The sequence below is a fragment of the Aethalodelphis obliquidens genome, unplaced genomic scaffold, assembly GCF_003676395.1.
Source record: "Aethalodelphis obliquidens isolate GAN/ISIS:26980383/991018 unplaced genomic scaffold, ASM367639v1 scaffold9, whole genome shotgun sequence".
Taxonomy (NCBI): domain Eukaryota; kingdom Metazoa; phylum Chordata; class Mammalia; order Artiodactyla; family Delphinidae; genus Aethalodelphis; species Aethalodelphis obliquidens.
In genome coordinates, this window is record NW_020837953.1 from 44,287,315 (window position 1) to 44,310,222 (window position 22,908).

Sequence of the window (22,908 nt, forward strand, 5' to 3'; positions counted from 1 at the left end):
CGGCGGCGACGCCCCCGACGCCGCGGGCCCGCCGGCAGCCCGCCCCCCAAAGGGGAAGCCACAAAAAGGAAAGGCCCCCCAAAAAAAAAAAAAAAAAAAAAAAAAAAAAAAAGGATAAAAATAGAATCATGTCTTTCCCCAAATAAATTGGACTTTGAATGTCGATTTCTAAAATACCACATATGGTGACATTTTTTTTTGACATTAACCTTGTCACAAAAAGTTTATACTTCAGTTATTCAATTGTGTATCTATAAAAGTATGAGTAAATTTCAGCAACTATAGGTTTTGATTAGTGTAATATAGATGTTTTGTCCCCCCCAACTTTATTGAGGAGTAATTGACAAATATAATTGTATATATTTAAAATGTACAGCACGATGATTTGGTATGCATTATGGAATGATTACTGAGATCAAGGTAATTAACACATCCATCACCTCACATGGTTAACTCTTTTGTGTGTGTGTGGTGAGAATGCTTAAGATCTACTCTCAGCAAATTCAAATATACAAAACTGTATTATTAGCTGTAATTGCTATGCTGTGCATTAGATACTCAACTTACTCATCTTACAACTGAAAGTTTGTACCCTTTCACCTACATCTCCCTGCTTCCCCATTCTCCCATCCCCTGACAACCACCATTCTATTCTGTTTTTATGAAATCAGCTTTTTAAAAAATGATTCCACATATAAGTGATACTATACAGTATTTGTCTTTCTCTGTCTTACTTAGCATAATGCCCTCTAGATTCATCCATGTTGTCACAAATGATAGAATTTCCTTCTTTATGGCTGAATAATATTCCATTACATGTATATTATATGTGTGTGTATGTACATATATATATACACACATAATATATATATACATAAACTATATTTCACATTTTCTTTATCCATTCATCTTTTGAAGGACATTTTAGGTTATTTCCATATCTTGGCTATTGTGAATAATACTGCAATGAACATGGGAGTACAGATATCTCTTTGAGATAGTGATTTTGTTTCCTTTGAAGTATATCCAGAAATGGAATTGCTGGCTCACGTGGTACTTCTGTTTTCAATGTCTTGAGGAACCGCCAGTATAGTGGTGTAGTGGCTGCACCACTTTACATTCCCACCAACAGTGCACAAGGGCTCCCTTTTCTCCACTTCCTTGCCAACCCTTATTATGTCTTGTCTTTTTAATAATCGTCATCCTACCAGGTGTGAGGTGATATCTCATTGTGGCTGTGCTTTGCATTTCCCTGATGATCAGTGGTGTTGGGCACCCGGTCATGTACCCATTGGCCATTTAGATGTCTTCTTCGGAAAAATGGACTGTTTAGGTCCTTGGCCCATTTTTAAATTGGATTATTTGCTTTTTTGCTATTCAGTTGTGTAAGTTCTTTACATATTTTAGATAGTAACCCTGGGTTATGGTTTACAGATATTTTTCTCTCATTCTGTAGATTGTCTTTTCAATTTATTGATTGTTTTCTTTTGCTGTGCAGAAGCTTTTTAGTTTGAGGTAGTCCCACTTAATTTATTTTAGCTTTTGTTGCCTAGAGCCTCAATTTTCTTTAGTTGTGGGGTGTATAGCTGATAAGAGAAAATTATAAGCTACTTCTGCCCTAGGCATCTTGTGCTCTTCCTTCTCTTCATCTCCTAACCCCCAGTCTTTTTCTCCTCTCTCCAAGCAGTACTGTGCTGGCCCACGAACATCTCAGATCCCCTGCCTGCCTTAGGAAGTTTCTGTCTGACTGCCTGTCCCATGGGAAGACCTATTCCAGTGTACTTCTTCTCTACTCACTTTACTTCTTTGAAAATCCTGAGGGTCTTGTTTTTAAGGTTAAGTAGGTTCCCAACAATCAAAGGACTATAGGTACAGTAGAAAATAGTGAGTTCGAGAATTATGCTTACCTTACACTGACTAGTTCAAGTGAATGGTTCTTTTTTACAAGGAAAAATTGCTTCCTGAAGGTCAAACTTATTTGACATCTGTTATGACTAAAGATGTTTCTTTTCCCTCTGCGTATATGTAAGTTTGCTCAAGTAGAAAGTAGGAGTGTTGGTTTGCAAAGTGTTTTGAAGCCAGGGGTGGCACTGGCCTCTGTGGTGGTTGGGTGGAGGTCAGACAGAGTCTGACCTCTTCCAGTGTATGCTGCTGCGCTTTTTGTCCCTCGCTTTTTCGTCTTTGGCTTCCTGCTCCTCCCTTGGTTTCCCTGAAGACTGCAACACACTCAGAGTCTCTTTCTCACGGCTCACTCTCTGATTTTTCACTTAAAACTTTCCACCATGCTCTCAGTGGTAATAGTAATAATTTTAAGAGAAACGAGGTTTAAAAGAGTTTATTGTAGAAGGAAGAAAAAACTTTGAATGTTTAAAACGAACTACAATGTTGTATTTCTACAAAGCAAAATGCTTATATACAGCGTGAATTATTTCTTAACCATAGTGCCATTTAACTTCCTGTTTCAGCCATTTTTTTATAGATGAGATAAAAGAGGAAGCTCTTTGAGCCCTTTTCTTACAAAGTAAATAAAAATAGACAAATCTGTATTGACTGTGAAGATTTTAAGGCAGTTTTTTGCAAGCGTCCACAGGGACTTATCTTCCCCTCCCACTGGAGCTCCTGCCACCACTGGACCCACTTCCTGCCTCTCAGTGCTGGGCCCTGACCGAGGCCGAGCAGGGGAGGTGCTCAGAGGCCAATTGCAAGGCCCAGAGCCCTGGAGTTTCCTCCAGTCAATTCCAGCCTGGGTCCGTTCACCTCCAGCAGAAAAATTTTTGTCTTTAAAAAAAAAATTGTGTAGACTGAAGATAATTTCATTGGATTTAAAAGCAGAAACTCCTCTCCTCCACCACCCTCTTCACTCCTTTCTCTAACACCCAAGAGAATCAAAATAATCCGGTCCTTTTCAGCAAAGGCATTTATTTTCTGCCCTCACGTAACCTAGGCCTTAAGGAAAATGCTTAAAGTGAACTCACAATTATTTTTCTTTCACAGAAAAATCATGTGGAAAAGAAGCTGCTGCTATGTCAGGGATCACAGGCAGACAGCCCACTCAGGCCAGCCCCCTGAGAAGTCTGTGTCTGGACCCACTGTGTTTAATTAAATACTTCCTCCCATTTACTGTAACATCCTCAGTACATAGATTTTTTGGTTCTCCTAAGAGACTTACTCTCTCACTGAAGATGATCGGCCATTTTCTGTCTCTGCCCTTTTTATACTCCCTTCCTCTCCTCCTCTGCCTTTTCCCAGCCTCCGTTTGTCTCCACTTCTCCAGCCCTGCTCCAGAGCAGGCTTCTTTTTACGGCTGGAAGTCTTCTGGGCGGATTTTCATCTCCACTCGTTTGAGGGAGTAGCTAGACCCATGCCAGCCGTACCAGGTGATGCCGTCCAGGTGCTTGCTGTGCTCCCCAAGGCGGTAGTAAACACCATTGAGGTTGGAGTCTGTGCAGCAGTTGTACCAGTATCCACCTGGGACAGGAAACAGGTCAGTGCTAGTATGTCCTTGGAAATAGCTGATAGACCAGGCAGCAGGGATTTGTGATGCTGTTTAAACTGTACCTAAGCCATTAGGGTCAGTGTCAAACAGGAGTACCAAAGCCAGAATACCAACTGCAGTTATAAATTCACTCTTTCTCCTCCAGTGGGACTATGGCCTTGTACCTGAACTCTCACTTCCCAACCCCAACTCTCACCTTTCCGGAGCTGGGCACACTTGTCTAAGCAGTTGTCATTGTCCTTGTCCTTGGTGCTGAAGGCTGTGTTGTTGTGATAGACAAGGGCATCGTTCCCCACGTTGCCGCTGTAGTTCCCCAGGAAGAGGCGGTAGCTGTTCCGTTCATTGCCCAAAACAAAGTGGCTGTACTCAGCGTAGCGCATGTTGCCCTCCCAGTCCTGTCCGGGGGGCACAGCCTTAGAAAACTGCAGCAGGGCCTTCTTTCATACCATCCTGCACCTCTTCCCTCTCCCCAGCTGCAGCCACACAACTTTTTACTACTTTATTACTTGTCTACCTCTAGTTTAACACACTAACACACTTATATACAGCGTGAATTTAACACACTTATATACAGCGTGAGTTATTTCTTAACCATAGTGCCATTTACCTTCTTGTTTCAGCCATTTTTTATAGATGAGATAAAAGAGGAAGCTCTTTGAGCCCTTTTCTTACAAAGTAAATAAAAATAGACATATCTGTATTGACTGTGAAGATTTTAAGGCAGTTTTTTGCAAGCGTCCACAGGGACTTATCTTCCCCTCCTCCAGGGAATCAGAAAACAAGGGTCCTAGATCAGACTTCTCTCCTGGGTCACCATATGGCCCTGGTTAGTCTCTCATTCTCTTCCCCTTTACATCCCTGTCTGTAAGGTGTACACGTGTGTGTGTTTTGCTGTATCCCACTCTGAGATGTTGTAAGAGTAACCTGAGAACATAGTGACGCTTCAGGGCCTTTGATGAGGGTCACCAACCGATACCAGTAAGGTTTGCATGTAGAGGACCTCATGCCCCAGGCCAGGGCAGGGACCACAGTGTTTCAGCCCAGCTGACTGTTGGATTCCTCTGCTCTGGCCTGAGTCTGGCCTCTCCCTTGTACCTGCAGCCTTGTTTTTGTGAAAAATAGGAAAAAAAGCCCTATTCTTCCTCAACTGTACTGCAACCTGCAGGAAAACCATCACAACAAGTACACCAGCCGATGGCGAACAGGAGTAGGAATGACGCCCAGGAGTTGCACACAGTTGGGCGTGGCGGCCCTGGTCTCATGCTCACCTCCATCTCCACACGTAGCCGGGTTGGCCGCCTGGAGAGCCGGTGGATGTGGTCGTTCCCCAGCCAGAAGTCCCCACTGATGCTGCCAAAGCCCTGCTTGTACTGCTTCCAGTCCCGGTAGAAGGAGACAAGGCCACTCTTTCTTCTCTGAATGGTGGTCCAGCCACCACCTGAAGTCTCCATGTCACAGAACACCTGGAGCAGAGGGGATGCCCTCCCTGGTCAGGACGTGCCGAGGCAGGCAGCGCGAGCCTGAGCATGGCTTCCCACCTTTCTCCCACCCCGTAGAGCTAAGGGACGTGTGCCCTTCCACAGCCATGCTGGCTCACTAGGCAACGATTCTGCCCCAGGGTTGGCAAGCTGGGCAGGCTGGTGGTTTGCTGAGATTAAAGTTGAGGATAAGAGCAAGTGCACGGAGAGTCTGAAAGGAAAAAGTCCAGGTCCTTCTGACACACTCCCTATATGTTCTCTTTTCTCCCCAAAGAGTCACTGCCGTAGGATGTGGCAAGGGATCGCAGCTAGTTAGGTGGTGGTTATAGCATTATCTAACTGTTAGAAGGTTTAGTGTTTGGTTGCTAATGATTTGAAGGAGCAAAACAGATGCCTGGATTTTTTTCCTCCATAAATTGAGTGTTTAGATAGCTCTCTGGCGTTGATGTGTTTGCTTCTGTCTTTTTTTTTTTTTTTTTTCGCGGTACACGGGCCTCTCACTGTTGTGGCCTCTCCCGTTACGGAGCGCAGGCTCAGCGGCCATGGCTCACGGGCCCAGCCGCTCCGCGGCATGTGGGATCCTCCCAGACCGGGGCACGAACCTGCGTCCCCTGCATCGGCAAGCGGACTCTCAACCACTGCGCCACCAGGGAAGCCCTGCTTCTCTGTCTTGAGTTTCCCTCTCTTTAGACTGTGACTAGCCCTATTGTCCCCAGCCTTTGAGCGGGTGGAGGATAGATGGTAGTACATGGGCTGTGGTGACCTCACCTCCAGCTCAGGGCTGCCCAGGAAGTCATCGGGAGGAAGCTTATACACTCCAGAGATGCGGTAGTTCTTCTGGTAGAGAGACGAGCAGTCGTAGATGGCATCTACAAAAGGAGAAAACCACAGGGTGAGCATCCAAACCCAGGGGCTTTGTGGCTAGCCGGCATCCCTGCTGCATCTAAATTGAAAGTTTAGGAAGGGAGACTTCATTTCTACCACAAAATTCACAGGAGTGTTCATTGCTGGGCAGTGTCTGGACTTGGGAGAGGTGGGCATCAGGAGGCCAGGAACGGGTGTGTTTTGGCCTCACTGGTGGTAGGGCTGAGGGCTAGGGAAACCCTTCACCTGGATAGCACAACGGTACAAACAGGTGGCTTCAGGTTTGTGCTGAAATGATCCCCCTGTAGTCCTAGGGCATGAATTCTGGAAACGTTACAATGTGCAAGGGCCACTAACAGATCCTCCTGTTTAATAGATTCAGCTTCTGGGACAACCAGCCTCTATTCCTAAAAAAGTCATGAAGATCTCATAGGGTCTGGTTTTATCGTTTCTCGGTTTGTTTTTCAGAGGTAATGGCTACTGCCTACTAGGTCCCTTATTAGCAGAGATTTATAATTTTATCTTTCCCTCCTTAATCCAACACTGCTAGACAAATGAAAATGAAACACCCTAAGGAACCCTTGGAGGCCTTCCCCTGACACCATTATTAAAACAAGGAAATGAGAGATTTGGGCAGGCGGGCTTTCACTCTGGGGTTGATTTTAATGTTTCCTCAGCTGCCCTGGGGGCTAGTGCTTTATGAAAGATTTTGTCTCCTTGTTGTTCTAAACATCAAAGAGCTTTGTGGAAGGGACAGCCTTTCCAGATAGGATTCAGAGAGCAGGAACTCTCGCCTGTCTAGGAGATGCCTCCTGCCCACTGTGTCTTGGGATTCTTTTCTTGGTGACCGCTGCACTGGGCCTTCAAGAAGAGGACACAGTGGGCAGTTTCCCACTGTGGGAATTGTTCAAGGCAGAGCACTTTGGGGAGGGGAAACGGGAGACCCTTGTCTTCCCTATCAGAGGTCATCACTTCCTCTTACTGATGAAAGCATCAACTTACTGCTTTCTCCAAGAGGCTAGCTACTTACAGAGTATAAAGGTGACCCCACACCTGGTAGCAGAGAAGAAAAGTAAGGAATGATGGCCTGGGCAGGAAGAGTAAGAGGCCCAGCAAGAGAGCTGCATTTGACTCCCAAGAAACTCCTTGCTGGGAGATGAGAAAATCCCGTTTGGAGGAGCAGGACGTGGTGTTGGTCAGATTCCTCTGTCTCGCCTGGTCTCCTGTGTGTCTGGTTTCATCACACAGACCAAATCAGGACTCACTTCTCTGGAAAATGGCCTGAGAAGACCTTTCTGGTCCCAAACTGAGAGTCAGGAAGTACATGCTTAGAAAGTGATTTACACACACAAAAAATTTTTTTATTGGAGTATAATTGCTTTACAGTGTTGTGTTAGTTTCTGCTCTACAATGAAGTGAACCCCTCCCTCGTGGACCTCTCTCCCCCCATCCCCCATCCCACCCATCTGGGTCATCACAGAGCACCGAGCTGAGCTCCCTGTGCTATACAGCAGGTTCCCACTAGCTATCCATTTTACACGTGGTAGTATATTTATGTCAAATCTAATCTCCCAGTTCATCCCACACAAAATTTTTAAGCTTAATTTCATGTTAAAACTTTTTCTTCATTTGAGTTGAGGATAACCAGTAAGACTTACTCTGCTCTTTATTCTTGGCTTGGTTTATAATATGACCAAAAAGATTTTCTTTTAAGTTCTTATATCAGCAAGAAATGACATATCTATAGACTATGCTCCTTGTAACTAATAATTTCCTGATAATTTCAGCAAAGCAAATTTCTGTCTGAACAATAAATTCACCTTGGCCTGTCTAAGCCAAGCTAAGTAGAAACTGAAAATTGTTTTGGAAAAGAAAACAGTAAACGTATCTTATTTTCGGCCTACTAAAAATGTAAATTTCAGCATTGCATTTTCCTGTATAACTGGGGAGAATTTTATTTGCAATTGTGGGAAAAAATAGAAATACCAGAATTGCGCAACCTTGAGGAGTCAGTCCTTTTTGAACATGAAGGAGTCCTTCAGATGACTCTGGGCAGTGTCTGTGCACTTAATTCTGAGCCAGTGAGAATTAGGTTGGCAGACAGGACACCGAAGTCCATTAATGCCCATTCCACTAAATCCCAGGGACCCGAGAGAACTGTTTTAGGCAAAACTTTGCTTCTAGAGATGTTATGATTTTGGTGTTCTTTCCTGCTTCCTTGGGACTGAGGGTACAGCCGGTCAGCTCTGGGTAAGGAAGTGGATTAATCAGGAAAACTTGAACCCAGTTTCTAAGACTTGCTTTGTGACTTTGAGCAAACCGCATGATCTCTCTGTGTTCCAAGATGGTAATTCATACCTTCAATATGCCAAAACATTGCAGGGATAAAAAAAAGCTGGGTAAACGTACAGAACCTTAGAAATCAAAAGAAATACTTCGTAAGCCTTTGCTAAAGAGAAAATAGAGCTGGTGGCACGTACCCAAGAAAGTAAGTTCCATGAGAACCCCCAGGGATCGTTCTGACGACCACGTCACCTAGAAGCAATGCTCCAGACAGGAGGCGCTCGACTGTGTGAGGGGGAAGGTGGTGAGTAGTGTGAGGACACGTCCTCCTTACCTGCCAAGGTCTGGGTGACAGTCTGCGCTGCCTGCAGCTGCATGATGCCCATCTGATTGTTCATCTCGGAGTACTTGCTCTCGGCCTCTGTGAGCCGCGACTCCATGCGCTTGGAATTGCTCTCCAGCTCCATCACCTGCATGACCACGCTGACCCAGTCCCTTTCCTGCTTCCTGCTCAGGTCGCTCAGCAGGCTGCTTAGGTTGGCAATTTGGGCCCTGAGCTCCTTCGCCTCCTCACAGCAGCCGGCCACGGTGCGCTCTACAGGTGTCTTGCGCTTAGGGGGCTTCTGTGGCCACACTGGGTGGCTGACAAAGGCCACAGTGAAAATGCAGAGCCAGGCCACGGCCGAGAGAGTCTCTTTCAGCATCTTTCGTGGGCCTGGTTGAGGAAGGCTCTTCCTCTGGGGCAATCTGGCTGTGTCCAGCTGAGGCGTGCAGAGCTGCGGCAAATTAGAACCTAGCCCTTTCGCTCTTGGTGGACTTAGCACTTTGTTGTTCCTCTCCCCTTGCTCTTTCTTAGCCTTTCTCAAAACTTGAGTTTCTGAACGCGCAGCTTAATTGGGTATCCTATAGCCTTCCTTCCCAAGACTGAATGCTCGACAAACTCAGCATCTTAAATATTGTTTTCTGCCTGCACCTCCACCCCTACCATGGCCGTGCATAGCGCTTTAGCCCCTCCCAGCTCATCTGGGAGGGTCAGGTGCCTGTTGGGTGAAGTCAGCGTAAACTTAGGCCAGAGGAGGGGAGGAGAGAGACAGGGGCAGTCTTTCTTTCCTTGCCTGCACAGTCTCTGGGCTAAGACAAGAGGACTGAATTTGTGTGTTTCCAGTTTTGCCTATTAGATTGTACCCCTGCCAGCCACTGGCTCTGCTCTATAAGCAAGCAGGGCAGGGTCAGAAGAATTTCCAGATTCCATTCTAAAGGTTATATAACCGTGGGGTGAGCATAAGGTAGGCAAAGAGAGTTGGGAATAAGACTCTCCACTCACAGGGAGGCCTGTTACTGCAATCCACGCTGTTTATACGAGGCTCTAGTCTATTTTGGCATCCTTCTGAATGTGCTTTTAACAAGGCTCATTATTCCTTTCTCTGATCATCATTCAGTGTTTTACAAAACCCTCTTTTGGCCTGGATCTAACGCTATCTCACATTTGAAAATTTCCAACTTAGAAAAGCTTTAGAAATAGAAGGATAGAGGAAATCTCTTAAGAAGCAAAAAAGGGCTTTGTAGCTTGTACCCACAGGCTTTACCCAGTTCTTTCTTTTTACATACTTTCTCCTTCAATAAAGAATGGGCCAGTGTTCGCCTCTCACAGTTGACATTTGGCATGGAAGTGGCAGCGATGGCAGCAGGGGTGAAAACGCAGAACTTGGTCCCAGGATGGGCACCTGCACGCCCACCAGTGTTCATGCAGAACAGAGAACAGGCACAGCCACGGCCCATGGTTCTAAGCCTGGAAAGTATGTTAAAACGTAGAGAAAAACATCCCCATTGCCTAATAATCCATGTCTGGAGCCTCATTTCCCTTTTCCTATGGAATATGGTTTGCAGATTTATTCTCTGTATATGATATATATATATATATATTCTCTATATATATCCCTGACAATAGGGATATTGTCATTTTTCATGTACTGTATTTAAAGGAGATTCCTCCTTTGAAAACAAGTGGGGAAAAAAACTGGGTTTTCAGCAAATCTTAAATCCTTAAAATGAGCTTTTCACTAAGAAGGTAAACAAAGTTCCCTCTGTCCATACACGGTAACTGTCTTCTGAACATGCTCTTGCTATTTCCGGGTGCAGTGCTTATACCGTTGTTATTCCATATGGGCCCTTCACACACAAGCCTGAGGCCTGGCAGCCCTCCTTCCCGCCGTGACCCCCAGAGCCTTTTTCCAGTCAGGGCTTCTGCTGCTCAGAAAGTCATTTCTGTTCAGGCAGCTGGAGTTACCAAACACTTTTTTTTTTCCTGTAAATCAAAAAGCAGGAGTGGATCAGGTGGATCAGGGTTTGTTTGCTAACCTGCTCATCTTCTTTGCCTGCTTAGGAGTGAGGATGTTGCTGGAGTCCTGTAGCAGCTTGTCATTCTGCTCAAAAGGGTCTTTTTAGAATTGGCACTGTCAGCCAGTCCCTGCTGTCTCTTTGCAAATGTCTAGTCCAGCCGGGCACTGCAGCCTTAGCTCATGGAGCTCACTTCACTAAGGCGAACCTGGCCCCGACTGCCAGCATCCGACAGGGTCATTCAGCAGGGTCTGCTAAACTCCACGAGGATCTCCTACCCAGCTTAACCGACACTGAGCACTGAGCTTAAACCGTGTGGCACACAATTGTATGTAGCCTAACACACAATGCTGCTGTCTTGGTAGAGAACATCATGGAACAATGGCGCTTTATGGATTCCTGGCCGGCTTTTTGTTTGTTCTTTCCAGTGACCATTTCCTCTGCCCAAACAGAAGAATTTTGTTATGAATAGATTTTCATATCTGGGCAGAAAATGAATCGATCATTCATATTTGCAACCCATGTAGCAGTCCTTTCCAGGAAAGGTAGGAAGGGGTTCCTAAGTTTGGATCAAAAGCATCTAGCTTTTAGCATGAGTGCCTACTCTCTGACATTTGTTTTCTGGAAACGTATTTCTAACATAAGGCTTAAGTTGGAGACAGAAGCTTTTTTTATTTGAAGATTTTCTTAAATTGGTCTAACCTGCCCAAATCTTCAACACTGCCCCCCCCCCATTTTGAGAAAAATAGCTAGTTAAGAGTATATCCCATGCCAGAAGATTATCTGTCCTCCAAACCATCTACAACCCTAGGGTGTCCTAGATTCTGAATTTCGGAAAAATAAGTCCTTGTTTTGAGTACAGCTAAGCCAGTAGAGAAAACCAGGACAAATGCGGAAGACTAGAGCAGTTTTCCCTTCTCTGAGAGGCTTTTAATCCCTTTTCTGCCCTTCCGTGAACAGTGTGACCATAAAAAATGGGAATTAATTGAGAAAATATGGAAAACCTGTGTTGGACACCTTACAGTTTTTCCTTTTCTCCATTTTGCTGGTGGTGAAGGAGGGTCAGCTTGGAGCTCTTGAGATAGATGTTTATGAAAATAAAGCTTATGTTCTTTTGAGAAAAGCCAGTGAGCTTTTACTTCACAGTCTGGGCTGTGCTGCCTTAGGCTGGCACCAAGGATTGGATGTGTCCGAGCAGCCTGGGAATTCCAGAGCTGAGAAGGGCCTAGAGCTGGTCTTTCCTTCTCCCCCAATAGGGGCGTCACGTCTCATTTTCTTGAAAATGTTCCTGTTGGAGAGACTCCTCGTTTTCCAGTGTATTCGTGCCCCTGCCTACTCTTAAACCATCCTTCCAAACTGGTGAGGGAGGAACAGCTGCCCTCAGTGCCAGGCTCTGTTTGTTGAATGAATACATCTCAGAAGAATCTGCCTTGTTGTTAGTTTAGCCGTGTGTTTGTGGTCATATTTTACTTCCGAAGTCTTCTAACGAGCCACAGCTGCCTTACTACATGTGGCCATTTAATCCCTGACCCTTCTACCGCTCAGTCCTACTTCCATCTCAGCCCGAAGTCCAGGTCCATCGCAGAAGGTATTTGCACCTCTTCCCTAAGCCTTCTAGTTTGCCACTTCTCCCAAAGAGTGTGTCCTGGGCTTATTAGAAACCATTTCTTTCAGGCCTCCTCTTAGTGTCTACTGTTTAATTATAGCACCTAGCAAAAAAGTCTGTCTCTGAACCCTCTTAGGAATTTGCAGCCTCAGGTGCCTCACAGGCTAGGTGGAGAGACAGACAGCTGAACTCCAGGGCAGTGTGACATGCTGGGGTGGGGGACACAGCAGAGGGGGAGTGCCCAACCCAGATGAGGTTCTGGAAGGTCTCCTGAGGGAAGTGATACCCAGGGTTGTTGTTTTTGTGGGGTTTTTTGGTTTTTTTAAAGGAAGAAGTAGCCAGAAGTGGGAGAGGGCATTCTGAGCCAAGGTGCAGCTGTATGAAAAGCCTGGGCTTATAGAGCCTAAGTGGTCAAGTGTGGCGTTAAGGGGCAAGAAGGAAGAGGAGTGGTGGCAGGAATTAAAGCTGGACGAGTGGAGGCGCGTCGGGCCTCAGGGCCCTTGTACATCCCGGCGAGGCTGTAAGTGTTACTTGGGAGACGGGGCTGTGGAAGGAAGCCAGGAAGCTTTTACTTCTTGCTTTGTTTTTTTTTGAGTCTCACCAGGACAGTGGCTCTTTGTAGTTACCAAACAAGATTTTTAACTGGAAGTGGGTGGCTTAGAACATCAGAATTTCTTAAAATTGTAATGCATTCATATTAAATGCCCTGAAGGGCTCATCTGGCTTGAGGATTAAGGAGGTGGTATCTGAAGGACTTAAAGTTATTAAGTCTAGAATCAGATAAATCTGGGTTCTAATCCCTTCCCATCACTTGATAGTTATATGACCCTGGGCAAATTAATTAACTTCTCGGAGCTGACCAATCTGTGAAATGGGGATAAAAATTTTAACTACTCCTGGACTTCCCTGGCAGTGCAGTGGTTTGGACTCTGTGCTTCCACTGCAGGGGGCATGGGTTTGATCCCTGGTTGGGGAACTAGGATCCCACATGCTGTGCAGCACAGAAAAAAAAAAAAAGTTAGTAAAAAAAAAAAAAAAATTATAACCACTTCACAGGACTTTTGTGAGGACTAAGTTAAATACAGCAAAAGATTAAAAATAGCTAAGGCATTTTTGAAGAAGAAAAATAAATTTGGAGGAATTACCTTATTAGAAATCAAGATTTATCTTAAAGCTACAGTAAGTAATTAAGGCAATGTAGTATTGGCACAAGGATAGACAAATAGATAAATGGAGCAGATTTGAATGTCCAGAAACAGACCCACACATATATGAACACTTGATTTATGACAAGGTGCCACTATAGAACAGTGAGTTCCTCTGGGTAGGCTAGATAGCCTTATGGGGGGATAAAGGTTCTTGACCCTTACCCCATACCACACCCAAAACCTCAAGTCCAGGAGATTTAAAGTCTAAATCGGAAAACAGTAGGGCTTCTAGAAGATAACATAGGAGATTATCTTCAGCATCTTGGGATAAGCAAAGATTTCTTAAACAAGATTTGAAAAACACTGACCATAAAGGAAAACATCACATGCAATAAAAGGAGTCATTTCTTTTCACTGGAAAACACCATGAAGAAAGTAAAAAGGCAAGAAGGTATTCCAGTACATACTTCTGTGTATACTGTATCCGGAGTATATATAGAACTCCTAACAAACAAACAAAAGGTAGCCAGTTAAAACATTGGCAAGAGATGTGAACAGGTACTTATTTCACAAAAGATTATGTCCACAAGGCCAGTCGACACATGAAAGACTGCTCAGGCTCATTAGTCATTATGGAAACTCAAATTTAAACTATACTGTGCAGGACTTCCCTGGTGGCGCAGTGGTTAAGAATCCGCCTGCCAGTGCAAGGGACACGGGTTCGAGCCCTGGTCTGGGAAGATCCCACATGCCGCAGAGCAACTAAGCCCGTGCGCCACAACTGCTGAGCCCGCGAGCCACAACTACTGAAGCCTGCGTGCCTAGAGCCCGTGCTCTGCAACAAGAGAAGCCACCACACTGAGAAACCTGCCACACCACAACAAAGAGTAGCCCCTGCTCACCACAACTAGAGAAAGCCCACGCATAGCAACGAAGATCCAACGCAACCAAAAATAAATAAATAAAAATAAGTTTTTTAAATAAAAAAATAAACCAGAAGGTGCAACTTACACACCAATCAAAATGGCTGAAATGGAAAACACTAAATTCCAAGTGTTGACGAAGATGTGGAGCAACTGGGATTTCCATACCCTTCTGGTCGAAATGTAACGTGGCAGTTTGTCAGTATCTTCTGAGACTGGAACATGCCCCTGTAAGCGAGCAATTCTACTGCGAGATTTGTTCCCACCAGAAATGTGAGCACCCACGCGCCAAAGACGTATAGGAATGTTTGTCCGGACTTCGCTGGTGGTCCAGTGCTTAAGACTCCGCCCTTCCAATGTAGGGGGCGTGGGTTCGATCCCTGGTTAGGGAACTAAGATCCCGCATGCCACATGGTGCGGCCAAAAAAACAAGGAATGTAGTAATGTGACTTACCATAGCCCCAAACTGAAAACAGCGTAAACCCCCATCGACAGTAAGACAGATGAATTGTGGTGCGTTCATACAGTGACACGCTATTCAGCAGTAAAAGACAGAACTACTGCAGCATGCAATGACATGGATGTGTCTCGTAAACATAATGTTGAATGTTTATATAGAGTTCAAAACCTGGTGAAACTAACCAATTGTATCAGAAGTGAGATAGTTGTTACCTCTTATGAGTTGTTACCTCTGGGGATGAGAAGGGAAGCTGTGATTGGGAGAAGGCTTGGGTGCTTCTGGGATGCTGGCAGTGTGTTGTGTTCTGTTTTTTGGTCTGGGTGGTAGTTATAAGGGTATCTTCACTTTGTGATAATTTATCAAGCTGTACAATTAGGTGTATACTTTCCTGTGTATATATGTTGTACTTCAGCCAGGAAGCTTATTTAAAGATAGATAATGCACATAAAACACTTTGTTTTTTTTTTAATTTTATTGAAGTATAGTTGATTTACAACGTTGTGTTAATTTCTGCTGTACAGCAAAGTGACTCAGTTATACACATATATATATTCTTTTTCACATTCTTTTCCATTACGGTTTATCACAGGATATTGAATATAGTTCCCTGTGCTATACAGTAGGACGTTGTTGTTTATCCATCCTGTAAAGAACAATTTGCATCTGCTAATCCCAATCTCCCAGTCTTTCCCTCCCCCCACCACACCCCCCCCCCTTAGCAACCACAGATCTATTCTCTATGTCTGTGAGTCTGTTTCTGTTTGGTAGATATGTTCATTTGTGTCGTGTTTTAGATTCCACATGTGGGCAATATCATATGGTATTTGTATTTCTCTTTCTTACTTCCATTAGTATGATAGTCTCTAGGTCCATCCATGTTGCTGCAAATGGCATTATTTCATTCCTTTTTATGGTTGAGTAATATTCCATTGTGTATATGTATACCACATCTTCTTTATCCATTCATCTCTCAGTGGACATTTAGGTTGTTTCCATGTCTTGGCTGTTGTAAATAGTGCTGCTGTGAACATAGGGGTGCATGTATCTTTTCAAATTATAGTTTCGTCTGGATATATGCCCAGGAGTGGAATTGCTAGATCAAATGGCAACTCTATTTTTAGTCTTTTGAGGAACCTCCATACTGTTTTCCATAGTGGCTGCATCAGTTTACATTCCCATCAACAGTGTAGGAGGGTTCCCTTTTCTCCACACCCTCTCCAGCATTTATTATTTGTAGACTTTTTTTTTTTGAACACTAGTCCTTTGTTTGTTTGTTTTTAGTATTTTTTAAAATTAATTAATTAAGTTATTTTTGGTTGCATTGGGTCTTCGTTGCTGTGTGCAGGCTTTCCTTAGTTGCGTCCAGCAGGGGCTACTCTTTGTTGCTGTGCGTGGGCTTCTCATTGCGGTGGCTTCTCTTGTTGCGGAGCATGGGCTCTAGGTGCATGGGCTTCAGTAGTTGTGGCATGCAGGCTCAGTAGTTATGGCTCACGGACTCTAGAGCACAGGCTCAGTACTTGTGGCTCACAGGCTTAGTTGCTCCGTGGCATGTGGGATCTTCCCAGACCAGGGATCGAAACTGTGTCCCCTGCCTTGGCAGGCGGATTCTTAACCACTGTGCCACCGGGGAAGTCCCTTACTTGTAGACGTTTTAATGATGGTCATGCTGACCAGTGTGAGGTGGTACCTCACTGTAGTTTTGATTTGCATTTCTCTAATAATTAGCAACGATGAGCATCTTTTCATGTGCCTATTGGCCATCTGTATGTCTTCTTTGGGGAAATGTCTATTTAGGTCTTCTGCCCGTTTTTCAATTGGGTTGTTTGTTTTTTTGTTATTGAGTTGTATGAGCTGTAAGACACTTTGAATTGTGTCTGACACATAGTCCATATCTAGCAAATACTAAGTAGTATTGATATTTAGGTAATCGATTATCATTTCATCAGAAAAACCTCCCTGTCCACCTGAATCTAAAATAAGTCCCCTGTGCCATTCTCCATCTCTGTGCTCTGTTTTCTTCATGGTGTTTACCTCCACAGCACTTATTTCCATTTGTGTTTTGTATATCTACTTCACTGACCTATAAGCTCTGTGAAAGCAAAGACCATACCTGTCTTATCTACCATAGTAGCTCTAGCAACCAGCACTTAGCACAAAGCCTGAGACAAAAGAGATACTGTATTGGAACTTGTCAAATGAAAGAATGAATTCCCAGCAGAAGGTTCTTTTCTCCTAAATAAACATCTGACATGGAGACTTAGAGTCTCTCTCCATGGTCATTGCCAGTATTTTATCATGGTGAGTCCTTCATTGCAGGGGATTGCCTTCTCTCCTGCTTTAACATTTTCTTCCATAGATTTTAGTTACAGAATCAAAGAGAGTGAGAACTGGAAGAGTTGAGATCATTTGGTTCAGCCTTCTTTTTTTTAACCAGTAACTTGAGGTAGCAGCCTGATTGTATGATCACTTTGTATCCCTGGAAACCATCGATTTGCATCTCACCCCTGTTTCTTTACATATGAAGACGAGTGAGAGGGCCACAGAGCATTGTGGTAGGGTTTTGTACCCCCCAGCCCCCCGCCCCCGCCGTTGATTCTGGAGGCCTGTATGAATGGCATATCTGATAACTTGACCCTGCATTGACCTGTCGGTTAATCCTTATCACGGCCTGAGGGGCCACATGCAGCAGCTCATGTTGAAGACAGAACACAGGAAGTAACATGTCATGTCTCTGGGCAGCTGTATTCCCCGTAATTAATCCAGGAATCCAACAAATCTTGTCTGTCTCCAAAGGGCAATCAAACACCCATTACATTGCAATTGCAAAAAATCACTCTTAGCCAAAGACGGATTCCTGCCGGGGTGCAGGACAAGATTTCAAGTCTATGTGCAGTCGCCCTGGGACTGAGGAGCTTCCCTTCAGCCTGGGTCTTAGCCTCCCTGACTTAGGCAGCACTAATGGGAAATGGCCTGTAACTCTTTGAGAATGTTAAAGAAATTGAACCAGTTTGTGCCTGAGCAACCAATTAACAGTGAGGGTGACTGGGCTTTACAGCCTACAGGCAAGGGGCTAGATGGACGAACAAACCCACTCTGTGTCTTAATTCTAAACACATGTTCCCAAGGTGTCTCTGTTGCGTTGCTTTGAAGTATGAGCCCAGCTTTTACAGTTGTTTCCAGGCTTCCAGAAAAGGTACACAGTCTTGTTCTTTTCCCACACCTCTGCTGGAAGAGAAAACGCTCTGTCCAGAGGGGAAGGATTTGCTCAAAGCTTCGCACTTCTCAGTAAAAACACATTCCAAACGTCTGGACTCATGCTGCCTTCAAAAGTGCCAGTGTGCCTCGAGGAATCCATACCCCTGTAGAAAAGCTCCAAGCAGCAAAGAGTGTGCAGATGGAGGAAACCCCTTTGTAGCCCGAGCACAAGCACAGATTATATCTTTCTTTTTAGGCCCATCTTTTTCTTTAATGCCCTTTTACATCCAGCCATTACCCAAGAGGCCAAGTCCCTCACCAGTCATCAGTAGAGCTTAAATTTATTTCTGGCTGCTCTAAAGACTTCTTACAGGTTCACTTTACAACAGCTTGCCTCTATAGGGCATCTTACAAACTCCAAGGAAAGCTGCTTTTCAGTGCAGAAAGCTGACCATGAGTGAGGAGTTGTACAAAGGGAGGAGTCCTGGGCTTTCTCCTAAAGCTGACCAAAAGGACAGAGGGTCTTTCCTTGTAACCCAAGACCATTCGAAAGGGTGCCGCTTGCTGTCGGTCAGTAGTTAACCTCTGCTCCTCCACTGCGTCTAGCTCATCCTCAGGAATGGCTGGAGATTTAGTGGGACCACTCTTACGGTGAGTTAGCAAAGCTGCTTCTGATTTTCATGTACCACTGCGAGGGGGAACAAACTGCTGGCAATTAAACTGGGTCACAGCACTCTGAAACCTTGAATTATAAGTGGTGTCATGGTCTCAGAGCTGTTAAAGTGCACCTCTTAGAATTGATGAAATACGCTAGGTGCCCAATGGCCACCTCTGACACAGTCTGTCCCAGTGACAATGAAATGTATCAGTGGTAACACCATTGATCTCTCCAGATTCCTTTGGACATCTCATTGGCTGTGAATCTTGGTGATTCAATTACAGTATGTTATGTTCCTCGTCTGTCAGCTTTTCCTTACTAAAAAGGTAGGCATATTTTTTCCTTTTCCTGATCCCAGAATGGGCATCAGTATTACTACAATGTGGCCTAACTCCGTGCTGGAGTACAAGGCCAGCGCACATCTGCTCACACGACTATAAGTGTGGAGAGTTCAAAGCTGCCGAGTCACTGGATGCCAGGTCATTTCATTTTTGTTTCCCAACTTCATCCACATAATAGACTGAGTCAGAGCTCTTGGACATGCAGAAGCCAAGAAATCAGGATTTTACCCAAAATATCAACTCTATTTTGAGTCAAGGTAGTTGAAAATAAGCTTTGGGCTTCAGTCTGTCAGCCCTCCCTGCTTTGTTGTTTCCTGACAGCTTCTTCTTCCTGATCGTCTCTCTCCGAGCTCTTCATTTCACTCTGGATATGAAGAAGCAGAAAGGAGGAGAAAAACCTCCAGGCATCACCAGAAAAAGAGCAGTGCTCACTGTTGTAGAATAAAGAGATAATGGCCAATTTGTCAAGAAGTGTTGACAAGAAAGATAAAGTTGGCAGTAATTAACTGGCTGACATGCTGGGAGTGATGCGCCTGCCAGTGGCTCCCTAAATCAGCCAGAGCCTTGGAAATGTGACAGCCATTCATCATTTTTACAGCACGCCTCTGACAGGCCCCTGGGTTGGAAACCCGGCCAGCACAAATCGTGTGCTTTGACACTCCAGGTCTCCGCGACCTCTCAGTGCCTTACTCTGGTTGTGCTGGGGAGCCCGGGCCCCGCATTCAGCCAGGAGGGGCGTGGAGGTGATGGGTGAAATGGGACCACTTGCCCCGCTTGTTGCCGAGCACTGTGCTCATCCTCAGGGAGGACGCTCTGATTCCCAGGGCTGACCCTGCAGGCGTCTACAGGACAGACCACCTGTGAGCAGAGAGTGGGAGCTCCTGCCGCGCTCCTGGCGCCCTGGTGGCTTAACTAGTGCTGCTCTCACCCGGCCACGAGGGTGCGCCCACGAGACGGGTTCGTACGTGCCATCCAGCAGCAGGGTGACATTCTTAGGCAGCTGTTAAAAATAATTATGAAGGGGCTTCCCTGGTGGCGCAGTGGTTGAGAGTCCACCTGCCGATGCAGGGGACACGGGTTCGTGCCCCGGTCCAGGAAGATCCCACGTGCCGCGGAGCGGCTGGGCCCGTGAGCCATGGCCGCTGAGCCTGCGCGTCCGGAGCCTGTGCTCCGCAACGGGAGAGGCCACAACAGTGAGAGGCCTGCGTACCGCAAAAGAAAAATAAATAAATAAATAAAAATAATTATGAAGACTCCGGATAAAGTAGGAAATGCCTGTGATATGTGAAAGAGCAGAATCCAAAGCTGTATGATCACTCTAGCTAGCACTGTGTATAAAATATGTATTTATACAGAATATGCATGGGCAAAAGTAACATTCTAATATCGTGGTGAACTTCCCTCCCCCCACTTTTTCTTAATTAAAAAAAAAAAGATATACTTCCTCCTACCAGTCTCGAAAAGATAGTTTTTGTCTCTCCTTTCCCTAATCTACACAGTTGTTAGCATTCTATCTTTTTTATTCTTAAGGCCCCACTTTCTCACATACAGATCTGGCAAGTCTTCTAGATATTATGACAGACGTGTCATTTACACTGTGAGCAGACAAAGGAAAGGGTGAAGACAAAGTAAGAGCTCATTATCCTTAAGCCTCTGTGGTCTGAGATGTCAGGAACCCATGTGATTGTCCAAGGCAGTCCACCCACCTCTCTTGGTGCCTTAGGTCCCTGAGGGTGCCAAGGACACCAAATGTCCCAGCTTTGAAACCGTGTGATGCGGCCAGCCTCCTTTTCTTAATATGTAGAAAAGGAGTAAATTTACTCTTCCTAAGTTTCTGAAGCAAGAAAGGAAAGTTTGTCCTGCCAGACCCTGGGGTGCTATCTTCATGCCCTGACTGTGGCTTTAAGGGGGGGACCCTAAGGCCTGCCAGCCCCCTTCGCTCTCCCTACCCCTTCGCTCTCCCTACCCACCTGCGTTTGAATTACCCCTCACCACCTTTCTCCACTGTACATTTCGGATGTTCTCACGTTGCCTTCTGTCTTCACTGCTGTCCTGCTTGAAAAGAGACTGTCACATCCTTGAGCTCCCCAGAGTCCCAGGGGAACTGCCTGATGAAAAGACATCAGGGCCCCACCGATCCTGGATCTTCCTGGCTCTGTACAGGAATCAAGATGTTTTGTTTTTAATCATCCGTTGGACACAGAGCTAAGTCTTGGTGCTGGAAGAAGTAACAGGGATGGACAGAAGCAGCTACCGCTATATAAGAGAAATAAGAAAGACTGCTTGGGGGATTTCTCTGGTGGCACAGTGATTAAGAGTCCGCCTGCCAATGCAGGAGACACGGGATCGAGCCCTGATCCGGGAAGATCCCGCATGCCGCGGAACAACTAAGCCCGTGTGCCACAACTACTGAGCCTGCACTCTAGAGCCTGCGAGCCACAACTGCTGAGCCCACGTGCCACAACTACTGAAGCCCGCGCGCCTAGAGCTCAGTAACAAAAGAAGCCACTGCAATGTGAAGCCCACGCACCGCAACAAAGAGTGGCCCCTGCTCACCGCAACTATAGAAAGCCCGCGTGCAGCAATGAAGACCCAACGCAGCCAAAAATAAATTAATTAATTAATTTTTTTAAAGTGCATTAATTAGGGCTTCCCTGGTGGCTCAGTGGTTGAGAGTCTGCCTGCTGATGCAGGGGACACGGGTTCGTACCCCGGTCTGGGAAGATCCCACATGCCACGGAGCGGCTGGGCCCGTGAGCCATGGCCACTGAGCCTGCGCATCCGGAGCCTGTGCTCCGCAATGGGAGAGGCCACAACAGTGAGAGGCCCGTGTACCGCAAAAAAAAAAAAAGTGCATTAATTAAAAAAGATAAAGCAACAGAAAAAATTCATTTAAAAAAAAAAAAGACTGCTTGATATACTGCTTGATACAAAGCAGGGTCCATCTGGGCCTCAGCTTGGCTCTTCAGGAGCTCCTCAGCCAGACCCGCCCAGGTCCGCTGTCAGCTGTGTTGCATGTGTCACCAGCCCAGCACCAAGGGTATTCAGAGTATTTTTACTTGACAGAGAACCAAATAAAATGTAGACTACAGTCTGCACTAGAAATAGGAGAGAGAAGGCCCAGAGCCATTTGGGAAGCAAGTGCATGACGTTCTCGTAAATTCCTGATGCGAGCACTAGGAACGCCTGAGTAGTCCCCCAGGTGTGACTGCAGATGCTCCTCGTGTGACTGGCTTTCCAGTGGGCTCCAGCTCGTGTTGAGTTATCCTGCATCACTTTGCTCTTAGTAGCCGAAGGTCATCAAGGCACCAAGGCTAAGAGATGAGGTTGATAACCAAGTGAGCCGTACCATGAGGAATTACCAGGCCAGATGACATTGGATTTGACACCAGTCCAGAAGCCCATGGAGCAATGACTTAGGAAACAACACAGTTCCTCAGGTTTCCCTTCAGGTGGTAGGAGTGACATTTGGATGCCGAGCCAGAGACCCTCCTGTTGGTTTGCTAGTGGGTCAGCATTAGTTAGGATGTGGAGCAGTTAATGACCCGCTGTTTCTTCAGTCTCATCCTCAGTGAGACTGGTCCCCACTTGCCTGTGAAAAGCACCGAGGAAAAGATTGAAGAGGCGAGTCACGGAGAAGTAAACAGTCCCCACTCCCAGCACTAGCTTCTCAGCCATCGCTCTCGGACAAGGAACGCACCAAGGCAATGAGAAGCTCCTTCACATCTGAGTCCCTTACTCAGCTTACACACTTTCCCTACGTCTGGAAAGAGAGTTTCGGATAGTGGAGAAAAGATGCCTGGTGTAATCTGTTTGGTGTAGGAGGCATTGAGGCCATATCTTATTCTTATTTGTTAATTCGACTCAATTCTAAAAAGTGTTTCCCTCAATTGCCAAGAATTTTCCAGTTTCAAGCTCTTCAACTCAGCTTCCTTTAATAAAAATTAAATCTTGGAGTGAGGGAGGGGAGGTGGGGAATGAATGAGTGAATATGTCTGAATAATTGCCTTTTCCCCTCTTGATATCCTAATTCATTGTGTTTCCCTGTCTGTCTCTCTTCATTGTATTTCTAACACCAGGTTTATTTGTGGGCTCTGCGTTTTATTCTGTGGGTAGGCA

General features: G+C 45.5%; 2 protein-coding genes across 6 annotated transcripts in view; one reads left to right on the forward strand and one right to left on the reverse strand.

Moving 5' to 3' along the window:
* MTOR (mechanistic target of rapamycin kinase) overlaps positions 1-22,908 on the forward strand; it is a 116,752-nt gene that overhangs the window by 48,983 nt on the left and 44,861 nt on the right. The gene's annotated exons all lie outside the window — the stretch shown is intronic.
* ANGPTL7 (angiopoietin like 7) lies at positions 1,458-11,265 on the reverse strand. The gene is made up of 5 exons (XM_027110194.1): positions 8,456-11,265; positions 5,743-5,843; positions 4,765-4,959; positions 3,693-3,891; positions 1,458-3,468 (listed from the first exon to the last, which is right to left on the reverse strand). Exons 1-5 carry the CDS (start codon positions 8,823-8,825, stop codon positions 3,299-3,301), a joined length of 1,035 nt encoding a protein of 344 aa, XP_026965995.1. The 5' UTR covers positions 8,826-11,265; the 3' UTR covers positions 1,458-3,298.